A 14,391-nucleotide genomic window follows, 5' to 3' on the forward strand; every position below is an offset into this window, starting at 1 on the left:
TCTTTTGATTATAAGTTTAGCTTTAGATCTGACATCTAACCTGTATCTTAGTTTTTTATTTCTAAAACTCTGCCAGTGATCTGTTGTCAACTCTGCTGTGAAATGCCCTAAGCTACACTACCATTTCCTCAAAGCTGGAGTCAACTTCTCCCTTCGGCTTTTTCCTTTCTTGCTGGCAATTGCATCACAGCAACACTCCACTCTGAATCAGCCTCCATCCTCCCTTTTCTACTGGGCACTCTGTCTAGGCACCAGATGATGATCCTTTTCCAAAGCATTCTTAGAGCTCTTCCAACTTCTCTATTTCCACAACCACATCCTGAACCACGTTTCTTTTGATTATGATTGAGGCACAAATGACTCAAACACGTTGCCTCCTCTCTTTCAAAATAATTCCATACAACATTGTCATTTGAGTCTTTATAAAATCATCGTCATGATCACGTCACTTCCTTATTTTAGGTTCTGTCATAACCACTAATGCGAGAAATCTCAACTTTAAACCTGGCTCTGCTCATTTCTCTAAATCTCTGTTCATATTATTTACTTAAATTCTGAAACACAGTGTGGCCACACATTTTGCTTACATCAATATCTGAACTCCTAATTAAATGTACCTTATCATTATTTTATTGTTTTTATATGTGGGTGTACATGGGTCAATTAATATGTAGGCTCTGACCTATACTGACTTTGGTCATTCTCTGTGCCCACTGAGAGCCAAACTGAAGCTCCTCAGCCTACTCAGTTATTCTTCTGCCTCTGCACCATGCTTCCTTAGGATTTCTCTTATAAATGCATGAGGATATGAAGCTTGAGATGGGAACTTACTAGAAAAATTTCTCTTAAGAATCGTTTAAAGTCTCATCAGGACTGGCAGCATCCTCTTCTTCTGTGGCCTGGCAAGGCCACCCCACCAGGGGGAAGTTATTGAGGAGCAGGCAACAGAGTCCATGTCAGAGACAGCATCTGCTCCTGGGTGTAAGGTGAATAAAATAATAAAAAGTTAAATTAAAAAAGAATCCTTTAGGGGGAGCCAGATGGTGGTGGTGCACACCTTTAATCCCAGCACTCAGAATGCAGAGGCAGGTGGATCTCTGTGAGTTTGAGGCCAGCCTGGTATACAGAGTGAGTTCTAGGACAGCAAGGGTTGCATAAAGTGAAACCCTGTCTTTAAAACAAAACAAAACAAAACAAATAAAAAAGAATCTTTTAAAGAGGTCCAGAAAGAAAAAGAAAGTTTAATGGCTGAGAGCACCCCCTCTGTGACTAAGGATCAAAAGGTGAAATAGAAGACTAATCTGATCAGTGGCATTAACTTTAAAATGGGGTCCTTAGAGAACAGAGTTTTAATTTTTATTGAATTGAAGATCAAGATGAACTAGGGGTGTAAGAGTTTGTATTGGAGGTGATATCCTAGACTCATACAATGGGCAAATCATCAGAATAACAAATCTTTGAGGTCAGTTCAGCCCAGACAGTAAGACTTTTGTACTGAAGTAGCAAACATATATGGTGAATTTAGGCTTCCTTGATTGATCTGAGTTAAATATCGCAGTCAGATTACCATCCATGAGATACTTAGAAAAAATATTTTTAATGTTAAAAATAAAGAAAATATATAAATGTCTTATACTAGCTTCCTCTTTTACTTTTTGACCTGGTGATTTCAGAAGACTTCCTCCCAGAAGTCATTCATTTCCTCTACTTCTTTGTCTAGCTATAGAACCTCTGGAAAATTTCCTCTTTCCACATTAATACGTTCATTGATATTGCCGTTGTTCAATCTTGTTTATTCAGACTCTATCTATCTATCTATCTATCTATCTATCTATCTATCTATCTATCTATCTATCTATCATCTATCTATCCCATTCAAAGTTTCTTCATCTTCCTTTCTTCTTAGTCCTTTCTCCCATCTCTTTTTTCCTCCCTCTTCCATTTCCCTTCAGAAAAGGGCAGGCTGCCAATGGATATCAACCAGCGATGGCATATCGAATTGCAGTAAGAGTAGGCAATTCCTTTCCTATTAATTCCAAAAAAGGCAAGCCATCAGGAGGAGAGGGTCTCAAAGGCTGGCAACAGGGTCAGAGACAGCCCCTGCTCCCTCTGTTAGGAGTCCCACAAGAAGACCAAGTTACACAACTGTAACATATGAGCAGCTCCATGCAGGCTTCCTGGTTGGCTGTTCAGTCTCTATGAACCCAGGCTAGTTGACTCTGTGGGTTTTCTTGTAGTGTCCTTGACCGGTGTGGCTCCTACAATCCTTTCTGCCCCTCTTCCACAGGATTCCCCATACTCCACCTAATGTTTGGTGTGGATTTCTGCATCTTTTTCTATTGGTTGTTAGGTGAAGCCTGTCTAATGACAGTCGGTCTAGGTGGCAATCTATGAGTATAGCATAATAGCATTATGAATAATTTCTTTTTTTTTTTTGCCATTCATGTTTAGTTCTATCCTAGCTCTCTGGGTTATTCAGCCTCTGGCTTCTGACCCTCCAGGCAGGGTCAGGGGTGAGTTCCCACTCATGGCATAGATCTTAAGCTGTACCAGTCACTGGCTGGCCACTCCCAGGGTTTCTGTGCCACCTTTACGCCATCATATTTTGTAAGTAGGACAAACTGCTGGTTGAAGGTTTTGTGGCTGGGTTGGTGTCACAATCCAAGTCTTTCTTGGTTACAGGAGATGGCTGGTTCAGGCTCTGTAAGATTCCATTGCTAGGAATCTTAGTTAGGGTTATCTTTACAGATTCCTGGATGTTTCTTTTGCACTAGGTTTCTCTCATCCCGGAGATACCCTCCTCATTCCAGTTCTCTCTACCAGTACTCTCTCCCTCTGTCCTTTCCCTGCCAAATCCCTCACGTTCCCATGTTCACACCTCCACCGCCACACACCGGCAATGCCTGTTTCGTTTTGCCTTCACAGTGAGATTAATGCATACTCCCCAGAGCCCTCACTTAGCTTCTCTGGGTCTGTGGATTGTAACACGGTTATCCTTCATATACACCTCTAAGGGAGTACACGCCGTGTTGTCTTTCAGGTCTGGGTTATGTAACTCAGATGATCTTTTTTAGCTCCATCCATTTTATGATGTCATTGTTTTTAACAGGTGACTATTACTCAATTGTGTACATGCACCACATTTTATTTATCCATTATTTGGTTGAGAGACATTTAGGTTGTTTCCAGTTTTGGATATTATGAATAAAGCTGCTATGAACACAGTTGAACAAGTATACTTGTGGCATGGTGGCACATCCTTTGAGTATAGGTCCATGAGTGGTATAGCTGGGTCTTGACGTAGATCAATTCCTAAATTTCTGAGAAACCACAATACTGATTTCCAAAGTGGCTGTACAAGTTTACACTCCCACCAGCCACAGAGGAGTGTTCCCCTTGTTCAACATCCTTGCCAGCATAAGCTGTCACTTGAGTTTTTGTTCGTAGCCATTCTGACAGGTGTAAGGTGGAATCTCAGAGTTGTTTTAATTTGCATTTATCTGATGGTTAAGGTTGTTGCACATTTCTTTAAGTAGCTCTCAGCCATTTGAGATTCCTCTGTAGAGCATTCTGTTCAGTCTGTACCTCATTTTTTAAACTGGATTATTTGGTTTGTTGGTGCCTAGTTTCTTGAATTCTTTATATATCTTAGCTGTCAGCCCTGTCAGATATAGGGTTGGTGACAATCTTTTCCCATTCTGAAGGCTGATGTTTTGTCCTGACAGTGTCTTTTGCCTTAGAGAAGCTTTTCAGTTTTCTGAGGTCCCATTTACTAATTGTTGATCTTAATGCCTGTGTGTTCTGTTCAGGAAGTTGTCTTCTGTGCCAACGAGTTCAAGGTTATCTCCCACTTTTTCTTTCATGATTAGTGTAGCAGGTTTTATATTGAAGTTTTTGGTCCACTTTGTGTAGGGTGATAGAAAGGAAACTATTTTGCATTCTTCTACATGCTGACATTCAGTTAGATCAGCATCATTTGTTTAAGATGCTTTCATTTTTTCCACTGTATAATTTTGGCTTTTTGTCATAAATCATGTTCATAGGTGTGGATTTACTTCTGGGTCTTTGATTCCATTGATCAACCTGTTTGATACTATGAGGCTTTATTACTATTGCTCTGTTGTACAACTTGAAATCAAGAATGGTGATATGTCCAGAAGTATTTTTATTATACAGGATTGTTTTAGCTATCATTGGTTTGTTATTTTTCAATATGAAGTTGAGCATTGTTATTTCATGATATTTAAAGAATTATGTTAGAATTTTGATGGGGATTGTGGTGAATCTGTAGATTGCTTTTGGTAAGATGGGCATTTTTACTGTTAATCCTACCAACCCATGATTATGGGAGATCTTTCCATCTTCTGATATGTTCTACAATTTCTTTCTTCACAGACTTGAAGTTCTCATCATACAGGTCATTTATTTGCTTGGTTAGAGTTTCACCAGAGTATTTTCTATTATTTGTGGCTATTGTGAAGGGTGTTGTTTCTCTGATTTCTTTTTTTTCCAGCCTGTTTATCACCTGTATAAAGGAGGGCTATTGAGTTTTTGAGTTATTTTGTATCCAGCCAGTTTGCTGAAGGTGTTTTTCAGCTGTAAGAGTCCTTTTGTAGAATTTTGGGGGTCACTTATGTATACTATCATATTATCTACAAACAGCAATACTTTGACTTTTTCCTTTCCAATTTGTATCATCTTGATCTTCCTTAGTTTTTTTTTTTTTATTGCTCTAGTTAAAACTTCAGTATTATATTGAAGAGATAAGAGGAGAATGGGCAGCCTTGTCTTGTTCCTGATTTCGGTGGAACTGCTTTAAGTTTATCTCCATTTAATTTGATGTTGGCTGTAGGCTTGCTGTATAATGTCTTTATTGTGTTTAGGTATGTACCCTGTATCCCTAATTTTTCCAAGACTTTTAACATGAAGGGGTGTTGGATTTTGTCAAAGGCCTTTTTTTTTTTAGCATTTAATGAGATGATCATGTGTTTTTTTTTTTTTTAATTTCAGTTTGTTTATAGGATGGATTACATTGATGGATTTTCATATGTTGAATCATTCCTGTATCTTTGGTATGAGGCCTACTTGATCATGGTGGATGATGCTTCCGTTGTTTTTTTTATTTGGTTTGCAAGTATTTTGTTGATTATTTTTGCATCAATGTTCATAGGGGAAATTGGTCTGAAATTCTCTTTCTTTATTGGGTCTTTGTGTGATTTAGATATCAGGGTGACTTTGGCCTCACAGAATAAGTTCGACAATGCTGCTTCTGTTTCTATTTTGTGGAATAATTTGAGGAGTATTAGTATTACCTCTTCTTTAAAAGTCTGGTAGAATTTTGGGCTAAAACTGTGGGGCCCTAGGTTGTTGTTTGTGGGGGGGATTGGGAAATTTTTAATGACTGATTCTATTTCCTTAGGGGTTATAGGTCTAAGACTCATAGCCCAACTCTGGGCAGAGTGCAGAAAAAGGAGGGAGATAGAAAGACCTGGAGGGGACAGGAGCTCCCAAGGAGAGCAAGAGAACCAAGAAATCTGGGCTCAGGGGTCTGTTCTGAGACTGACACTCCAACCAAGGATCATACATGAAGAAAACCTAGAATCCCTGCTCAGATGTAGCCCATGGCAGCTTAGTATCCAAGTGGGTTCCCTAGTAAGGGGAACAGGAGTTGTCTCTGACATGAACTCAGTGGCTGGCCCTTTGATCACCTGCCTCTGAGTGGGAAGCAGCCTTACCAGGCCACAGAGGAAGACAATGCAGCCAGTCCTGATGAGACCTGATAAGCTAGGGTCAGATGGAAGAGGAGGAGAACCTCCCCTATCAGTGGACTTGGAGAGGGGCATGAGCAGAGCTGAGGGAAAGAGGATGAGGTTGGAAGGGAACGAGGGAGGGGGCTGCAGCTGGGATACAAAGTGAATAAACTATAATTAATATAAAAAATTAAAAATATAAATTATTTACCTGATCTTGTCTTAAAGCTCATAAGTGGTATCTATCAAGAAAATCATCCATTTTGTTTAGATTTTCCAATTTTCTGTAGCACAGGTTTTTGTAGCAAGACCTAATGATTCTTTGAATTTCCTTGGTGTCTGTTGTTATTTTCTCCCTTTTATTTCTGATTTTGTCAATATATATATGTTCTTTCTGCCTTTCAGTTAGTATGGATAAGTGTTTTTCTATCTTTTTGATTTTCTCAAATAACCAACTCTATGTTTCATTGATTCTTTGCATTGTTTTTTTTTTTTGTTTTTTTTTTTTTTTCTATTTTGGTGATTTCAGCCCTGAGTTGATTATTTCTGCCATTTACTCCTCTTGGGTGTGCTTGATTCTTTTTGTTCTAGAGCTTTCAGGTTTACTCTTATGTCACTAGTATGGGATTGCTCTCATTTCTTTACGAAGGCACGTACGTAAAGCTATGGATTTTGCTGTTAGCACCACTTTCATTGTGTCCCGCAAGTTTGGGTATGTTGTGCCTTTATTTTACTTGAATTCTAGAAAGTCTATAATTTCTTCCACGACCCAGTGGTAGAGTTGCTCAGTTTCCATAAGTTTTTAGACTTTCTGTTATTTTTATTGTTATGGTTATCCAGTTTTAATCCATGGTGGTCTGATAAGAAGCAGATTTATTTCAATTTTTATGTATCAGTTGAGACTTGCTCTGTGACTAAGTATATAGTCAATTTTGAAGAAGGTTCTATGTGGTGCTGAGATGATGCTATATTTGTTTGTGTTTGGGTAAAATGTTCTGTAAATGTGTACTAGGTTTATTTGATTCATAATGTCTGTTTCATTATTTCTCTGTTTACTTTCTGTCTCCATGACCTGTCCATTGGTGGGAATGGGATGTTGATGTCCCTGCTATCAGTGTTTGAGGGTTGATATGTGATTTAAGCTTTAGTAGTGTTTCCCTTACCTATGTGGGTCCCCTTGCATTTGGGGCATACATCTTCAGAATTGAGACATTATCTTGGTAGATTTTCCTTCGATGAGTATGAAGTGTCCTTTTTCATCTTTTTAAAACATTAATTTTGCTTTTAAGTCCATTTTGTTAGATATTAGAATTGCTATCCCAGCTTGTTTCTTAGGTCCATTTGCTCAAAAAAATTTTCCTGCCCTTTACTCTGAGGTAATGTATGTCTTTGATATTGAGATATTTTTCTTATATGCAACAGAATGATGGATCTTATTTTCCCATCTAGTCTGTTAGCCTGTGCTTTTTTAAATTGGGAAATTGAGCCCATTGATTTTGAGAAATATTAATAACCAATGATTGTTAAATACTGTTATTTTGATATTGTTGTTGGTTGTGTCTGTGTGTGTTTACCCTCTTTTAGTTTTTCTGGTATGAAATTATTTATTTCCTTTGTTTTCTTGGGTGTAGTTAACCAGCTTGGTTTGGACTTTTCCTTTTGGTAGTATCTTTTGTAGGGGTGGATTTTTGGATAGGTATTGTTTAAATTTGTTTTATCACGGAATATCTTGTTTCCTCTATCTATGGTGATTGGAAGTTTTGCTGGGTATATAAGTCTGAGCTGATATCTGTAGTCTCTTATAGTCTGCCAGATACCTGTCAAGGCCCTTCTGGGTTTTAGAGTCTCTGTTGAGAAGTTGGGTGTAATTTTAATAGGTCTGCCTTTATATATTTTTTGGCCTTTTCCACTTGCAGGTTTTAATGTTCTTTCTTTATTCTGTACCTTTAGTGTTTTGATTATTATGTGGCAGAAGGACTTTCTTTTCTAGCTCAATCTCTTTAGTGTTCAGTAAGCTTCTTGTACATTTATAGGAATCTCTTTCTTTTGGTTAGGAAAATTTTCTAGTATGGTTTTGTTGAAAATATTTTCTGGGTCTTTGACCTGGGAATCTTCTCTTTCTATTCCTATTATTCTTAGGCTTTATCTTTTTCATAGTGTCCCAGATTTCTTGGATGTTTTGTCTTAGGACCTTTTTAGATTTAACATTTTCTCTAATTAATGTATCAGTTTCTTCTATTGTATCTTCTCTGCCTGAGATTCTTTCTTTCATCTCTTGTGTTCTCTTGGTGATGCTTATATCTGTAGGTCCTGTTTACTTACCTAGGTTTTCCATCTCCAGGATTCTCTCAGTTTCTGCTTTCTTTATTGCGTTAATTTCCATTTCAGGTCTTGAACAGTTTTACTCACTTCTTACCTGCTCAATTGTATTTTCCTGCATTTCTTTAAGGGATTAAGTTCCTCATTAAAGGCCTCTATTATCTTCTCAAGATTAAATTTAATTTTATTTTCTTGTGTTTCCACTGTGTTGGCATATACAGGGCTTGTTGTAGTAGGATTCAGGGTCTGGTGGTGCCATATTGCCCTGGCTGTTGTTGATTGTGTTTTTACACTAGCTAGTAGTCATCTGGGTTTGGGTTTATTACAGGTTTAGGTGCCGATTTCTGAGTTTACTGTTGTTATGTGGGTTTGGTATGTTATTTCCCTTGTTTTCTGTTCTATCTCTGGCCTTCTGAACCACATGGCCTGGGGTTCTGCTGACAAGTGAGTCATCAGGTCCACTAGGGTGTCTCCACTGGACTTTTTTTTGGCCTATGTGATCTCTGAGGTTTCAAGTACCTGTGCAGCCTCTGGGGATCTGGGTTCCTGCATTGTCTCTGGGGTTCCTAGCATGAAAAGCAGAAGACTTCTACCAAGACTTCTTGTGGGCCAGATATGAGTCCAGAGGAGGGGGTCTTGCTGGGGCTTTGGAGAATGTTTTAAGGAGTGTTAGGAAGCAGTGGTGGTGTCTTACATGGGGTCTCTAGTTCTTGAGTGGCCTCCAGGAAAGCAGCCAGATTTGTGGGCTGGAATTTGGAGCCAAGAGGAGAGGGTTTATTCATCCATATCTAGGAGAGACTGTTTTACTTTAGACATCCTGGCATTCTGGCTTACACTCTTTCTGCTCCTTCTCCTGAGATGTTTTCTGAGCCATATATGCAGAATCTTTGATGTCTATTTATTGTTTTGGGCTGAGCTCCCTATGAGCCACTGATCTTTTCTATGACAGTTTCCATTTGTTGTATAGTGAGTTTTCTTTAATAAGTGGTGCAGCTATACTTAAATCTGATTTGAAACTAGGAACCACAGATGAAAGAAAACATGTGGCGATTGGCTCTCTGAGTATGGATTGCCCCACTTAATATAATATTTTATAGGCCCATCAATTTGTTTGAAAATTTAATGAATTAATTTTCCTCACAGATGAACAGTATTCCATTGCAAATATGTATCACATTTTTATTATTCATTAATCTGTTGGAAGACATTTTGGTCATTTCTACAGACAGTACCTTACTAGATTTCAGTGTAAATCTAGTAAGGAAAGAATCAATGGCTCATAGGGAGCTCAGCAGTCAAAATAAAAGATACACTAAATAAAGACAAGAAAGAAGACACAAAGAACAAAATAAGTAGCACATTAAACTCCTTATGCAGGAAAGATGTCAGGCTATTTAGCAATGAGATTTAAGGTGTAGATAAAATGACACTTCCTTAATTTAGGAAGTCCATAAAGTACATGATAAATGTAAAATATTGTGGCTTTATATGATGTATGATACAAAAAAGAAATTTAAATGATTCTACATATAATACACTTTATATTTTATTATAAATAATTTATAAGATTTTTACTAAGAACTATAAAATGTAGGAAAAAATAAAGATTTAAATAAAGATATTTATTTCCCACTTAATCCAAGCTGACATTTAGATTTAGTACAATAACATCCAGGATCCCTACAAGAGCTGTGTGTGTGAATATATATTATACACACCAATATAAATACACTTATTCACATACACACACGTAATATTTAGAGAAGAAAAACGATTTTAGAAAATTAAATTTGGGAAACTCACAGTATCTTCTTTTAAACCTTATTGGTCATCTATAGTAATCAACAAAGGAAAATTATGATTAAAGCCTAAAGAAATAGATTGAGGGCAATACTGAAACCAGTAAACTATCAACATTCATGTAGCCATTAGGGTTAGTTTAATGAAGACATGAAATACATGAAAGTTGTTGATAAATGATATATAGCCACATGGCTGGAATACAAAGAAACTTCAGCAGCCCCTTCAATAAGTTACAGCATGATGCACATTTCAAAATTAGTCAAACATGAAATTCAGTCTTAAAAACAAAAATGAAAACTATTAAAATGTTTGAGAAGACCAAGGAGGTCTTTTAGAGGAAATAGATGTTTCTTAGAGAAAATACAAAAAGCACAAACATTAAATATAAAAAAAAGAATCATATCAAAATTCAGAATTTCTGTTTATCAATATATGATCAAGAAAATGAAAAGATACATCATAGTTTGGGTTATAATAGTCACTATTATCAGGCACATAAATGGTCTCTGGATATATATATATATTCACACATATATACAAATATGAAGATGTGTATATAATTTACAAATACACACAACAAATCGAAAGAAATTTTAAAAAATTATAAATTTTATGTATATTTATATGTATGAGTTAGATAGCTATCTACATACACATATAATATACATATGCAAAATGTCAAGGTCAGCAAAGCTCTAAAAATCAGTAATAAAAAGACAACTTGATAGAATACATCTGTAAGTAGTTTGCAGAAGAAAATGTAGAAGAGAGTGCCAACAAACAGAAATATGTTTCATATTGGCAGTTGTCAGAGGAATCCAAGTTAAAGACATTTCAGTCTCATTTCAGCGACCAAAAAGGAGGCTGGCAGTAGTCAGCTGCTATTGGTGAGAATGTGGGATGACCTTTCTCTATCGTGATGGGTGTCAGAAAACCTCAGGCTCACTTTGGAAAATGAGCAATTTCTTCTAAAGTCAAATGTGCACCAACTTTTTGACAGAGTGACTTCACTCCTATGTATTTACCTACAAGATGCGAAATTTGTGCCCCTAAAAGCATTCAAGAATATTATAGAGAGCTTCTTCATAAAGTCTGCTGACTGTAAATAGTGCAGCATCAATTATAGTGGAATAATAAGCTGGGGTTTTGGTATTTTTGGTCTTACTGATTTTGTTTAATTTGACTATTTTATGGTTCTTATTGAAAAAGTGTGAGGGAGAAAGAACATGATGTTGGGTAGCCAGGGAGATGGGGAGGATCTGGGAGGAGTAGGGAAAGAATATGGCCAAAATATATTGACTGCAAAAGTTTTTAAATAAAAATAAATCTGGATTTTTGTAATAATATGGATGAATTTCAGAAATATGCTAAAATAATTTTGTGAAAACAGTCATATGACAAGAGACCCAAATCGTGTGTTTTCAGGGAAACAACAGTAAAAATAATAAGATCTACTACACAGCAGTTAGACTGCAGGAATCCCAGGGCAGGAACAGAACCAACGGCTTACAGCGGCACAGCTATAGGTACTGTCACTCACTGTGGTGGGAAAGCCAAATGGTGAGGCACTCTGGTGGCTCCTCATAAAATTAAACACATTCTTACCACATGATCCAGAATTTGATTTGAAATGTATCCCAGAGCCAGGAGCTCATGGACACAGAGAATCTCCTCACAGATGTTCCAGGCAGCACCACTGACAACTGCTGGACCTCAGAGACAGCCAAGGCCCTCTTCAGGGAGTGAATGGATCCCTGTGACTTATCCAGACCGTTGAATATGCCTTAGCACAGAAAAAAACAAACAAACAAACAAACAAACAAACAAAAAAACAAAAGCAAAAACAAACCCCCACAAAACCAGTTGTCAACCCACAGTAGGAGAAACCTTAGAGGCGGGATACTAAGTGAAAGAAGGCAACCTCAAAATTATACACGCCCTGCACACTTTCAGCTATGTCTTTTTCTGTGCTTTAAAAATGCTTCAAAATGGTGGTCTTTAAAAAAATCACAGAGAGCAACAAGACACGAAAAATACTGATTCAGAAACAATTCATACGAAGAGAAAAAGTAAAATAAGGAGGCATAGTCTTTACTTCTTCCCTTTCAGATGATACTCAACAAGTACCGTAGGGGAAAATGGGGCCAGAAGGCAGTGATGCAATTTGGGGGGGGGACCACATCATCTAACACAAATAATAGAGTACCCAGAGTAGTGGTTCTTGAATTAGCTGCCCCCTTGATCGTTGAGGGAACTCTAGAAATATGACATCGGGATCCATCTCCAAATATTTGATTTTGTTGGCCTGAAATGTGGCTATGGGGAATCTCATAAGCTTCTCGAGTGACTATATTTGGATTTATGAGTGAAGATTAGTGCTTCTGGCAGAAACTTAAAAAGATGTCTGCTCCAAGGAAAGACGTGAGACGAAGTCACTGCCAGCTTTGTAGTCAGTGCAGCTGGGGAAAAGGTTTGCTTGCTTGCTTGGAAAAACATAAGAATCACATCTATCAGAAACGGAGGCCCGAGAAGAAGATGCTCTTCAGCAGCATCCACACAGGAGAACCTTCCTTCCTGGGTGTGCTGCTGACTAACACCTGTAAAGGACTTAGATACCTCGTCTATAATTTCCTCTCTTGAGTCTTTAGGTCTGAATTTTGGAAAGCCTTCGCGGTTCAGTTCTTATGCAGGAAGACAAAGAGTTGTATCTTCCCAGACCTGCCTTGTAGCCGCTCGCTCGGGCAGACCACCTACCTAGATAGACAAAGGCGACTGGGCAGACTCCAGAGCTGCGGCAGATGTTCGGACAGCCAAATCGCTCTTCTCTGTCTGTAAAACAGGCAAAGCACACTTTAGATTCGACATAGTTGCAAAATGAAGCCTAGTCATGGTCCCAGTTGAGTTTTTATGTGGGACCTTTTGAAGCTGACATTACGGCATAATTTTTTTTTCTGCAGGATTTTTATTTTTTTTATCTTATGTTTCCATGAAAATTGTGGGGGTCTGAAGAGTATTGAATGGTTGTCACGGTAGTAACCATTTTCGTGTGTGATTCTAGTACTAGTTTTGAACAAGAGTCTTAGCAAACGTCTTTAAAAACTGGACCTTTTCTTTAAGGCTTGCTATTCTTTTAGAAGAAAAGGCTTCCCATGGGGCACAGTCATCAATAAAGAGCTTTAGTGCAGACAGGATTTACAATGACTCTCTCTCTTTTTCTTTTTTTTTCTTGTGTGTGGGGGTTCATTTTACCAAACACGTGTAAAGTGCCAACACTATTATATTTGCTTAGACCACACAGAGTATCAATTTATTCTACTATTAGAGAGTCTATTGAGATCAAGTAGAAAGAATTCCAGTTACGCTTTTTGGAAGAAACTGTCAAACTTCAGGAAGAATCAGAGGTGTATTTGTGTGGGGGCTAATTCATGACTTATCGGAGTGTCCTGGGAAGTTTCTTGTGGACTCTTCTCACCTTTCGGCTGCTTTGAAACCAGAATAGCATGGTCTCTATGGCTCTTCTCAGCTTGGCATTGCCTGATATAAGGAAGGCTGCGTGTCCCGAAGGGCAAGCCGCCATCATGGCGATACAAACCATCACTCCTCCCTTGTGGTGCCACAGCACCAGTAAGGGCACAGAGATCAAAGCAGCGCAGAGAGACACCACATAGAAGCAGAGGAAGGAGACCAGAAATACGATGGCTCTGATATGGGCCTCAAGGCTGGGGTCACCGGAGTCTCTGGTTTGGGACTTCATAGCCCTCATGTGACTTCCCAGAGAGACAAACAGCACTCCAGAGGACACCAGGAAAGCTAGAGAAGGGGGTATAGTCCCCACATTGCAGAAGATGAATGAATAAAAGAAATTGAGTTTTGCAATTTGCAAATTAAATTCTGTGTTGTTCATGGGTAACACGGAGGTGACTGTGGAGTAAGATCTGCTAAAAAAGTCCCACAAACAGAGCACAGTGCAAATGCAGGAGAAAAGTAAAGCTACTAGAAACATCTGGAGAAACCTCCTGGAGACCCATCTTGCTAAGTGGAGGAGGAAGGGGTGAGAGAAACGGACGATCTTGAAGCAGTAGAGGAGACTGAGGCAGGCAGCGAGCCAGAGGCTCACTTGGTTTGCGATCATCCAGAGAGTGAGGATGGCTTGGTAGGTGTGACTCAGTGGGTCTTCCATCTTCTGGAAGCAGGCGAGCTGAAGAGCGTCCAGAAGCAGGAGCCCCTGCAGGAAAAGCCGCGTGATGCTGAGACACAGCAGTACAACGTCACAGTGGTTCAATGGCCGCCTTTTTACCATGTCCCAAAAGTTCACCAAGACAATGAATGCGTTGGCCAGAATCCCCACTGCAAACTCCAGGACAGAAAGGAAAAGGAATGAAATCTTGGCTTCATAAGACACGGTTAAGATGGGAGTCAGAGCCAACATGATGCTCCTCTGTTTAACTAACCTAAAACTCCAATTTCACCCTCCAAAGCAGGAAAGAGTATCTCTTGAACTGAGGTCTTTCTTTCACAA

At 38.6% G+C, this 14,391-nt stretch overlaps 1 protein-coding gene across 1 annotated transcript; it reads right to left on the bottom strand.

The window, feature by feature from the left end:
* Positions 1-13,302: 13,302 nt before the first annotated feature.
* On the bottom strand, positions 13,303-14,301 carry Tas2r38 (taste 2 receptor member 38). The gene has a single exon (XM_055602045.1). The coding sequence runs from the start codon at positions 14,299-14,301 to the stop codon at positions 13,303-13,305; it is 999 nt and encodes a 332-aa protein (XP_055458020.1).
* Between the last annotated feature and the right edge of the window lie 90 nt (positions 14,302-14,391).

This window comes from Psammomys obesus, unplaced genomic scaffold (assembly GCF_907164565.1).
Source record: "Psammomys obesus unplaced genomic scaffold, mPsaObe1.curated_primary_1811, whole genome shotgun sequence".
Lineage (NCBI taxonomy): Eukaryota > Metazoa > Chordata > Mammalia > Rodentia > Muridae > Psammomys > Psammomys obesus.